General features: G+C 48.3%; 1 protein-coding gene across 1 annotated transcript in view; it reads right to left on the bottom strand.

Moving 5' to 3' along the window:
* Positions 1 to 950, bottom strand: part of LOC109926072 (collagen alpha-1(V) chain-like) — a gene marked incomplete at its 5' end in the record, with an annotated part of 102582 nt that overhangs the window by 13030 nt on the left and 88602 nt on the right. The window contains one exon of the mRNA XM_048621237.1: positions 372 to 440. Within this exon, the coding sequence (XP_048477194.1) occupies positions 372 to 440 (69 nt within the window). The remainder of the gene's footprint in view (positions 1 to 371; positions 441 to 950) is intronic.

Consider the following 950-nt stretch of genomic DNA (forward strand, 5'->3'; position numbering starts at 1 on the left):
CCACACACACTGACTCTCACTGGGGTACAGCTCCCACACACACTGACCCTCACTGGGGTACAGTCCCACACACACTGATTCTCACTGGGCAGTGATGAAGAGAGTTTGGAAGAGAAGGACAATTATAGTTTCCTCTGAGTAACTCAGTGAGTGCAGAATAAAATGCGCAATGACATTATGGAGTGAGTTGATTGGAAAGCACCAAGCCTTGCAGCCAGGAATTAGTTACAATGCAGTCTAACCACTTACCAGGGCACCTCGCTTGTACTGACTATACCAAGCACCCGGCTGCTCTTTCGGCCAACGAGCCAGTTTGCTCTGTAAAATATGAGACTGATTACAGACGAGAAAGGAAAATGCTGACTGCTTACCAGTTTACCACGCTTGAATTCACTGAACCAGGAGCCTGGTACCTCCTTGGGCCAAGAAGTGACTCTTGCCTGATGCGAGATAGGAGGGCAAAGGAGAAAATGAAAATAAGTTAATGTGTAAATGACTATGCTTCTAAACTAAAAACCCGTGTCATTGTGCCAGTGCAAGGAATTCACATTTGACGAAACATCTGAAATATTAGTCCTTTTCCGAAATAGATTATTTCCTTGAAGACACTGGTTCTCACTGGGGTTCAGCTCCCACACACACTGACTCTCACTGGGGTTCAGCTCCCACACACACTGACTCTCTCTGGGGTACGGCGCCCAAACTCACTGACTCTCAGTGGGGTATGGCTCCCAAACAGAATGACTCTCACTGGGATACAGTCCCACACACACTGACTCTCACTGGGGTATGGCTCTTACACACACTGACTCTCACTGGGGTACAGTCCTACACACACTGACCTTCACTGGGGTAAAGTCAGACACACACTGACTCTCACTGGGATACAGTCCCACACACACTGACTCTCACTGGGGTATGGCTCTTACACACACTGACTCTCACTGGGG

Source organism: Rhincodon typus, unplaced genomic scaffold (assembly GCF_021869965.1).
Source record: "Rhincodon typus isolate 14 unplaced genomic scaffold, sRhiTyp1.1 hic_rhity00000197, whole genome shotgun sequence".
NCBI classification, from domain to species: domain Eukaryota; kingdom Metazoa; phylum Chordata; class Chondrichthyes; order Orectolobiformes; family Rhincodontidae; genus Rhincodon; species Rhincodon typus.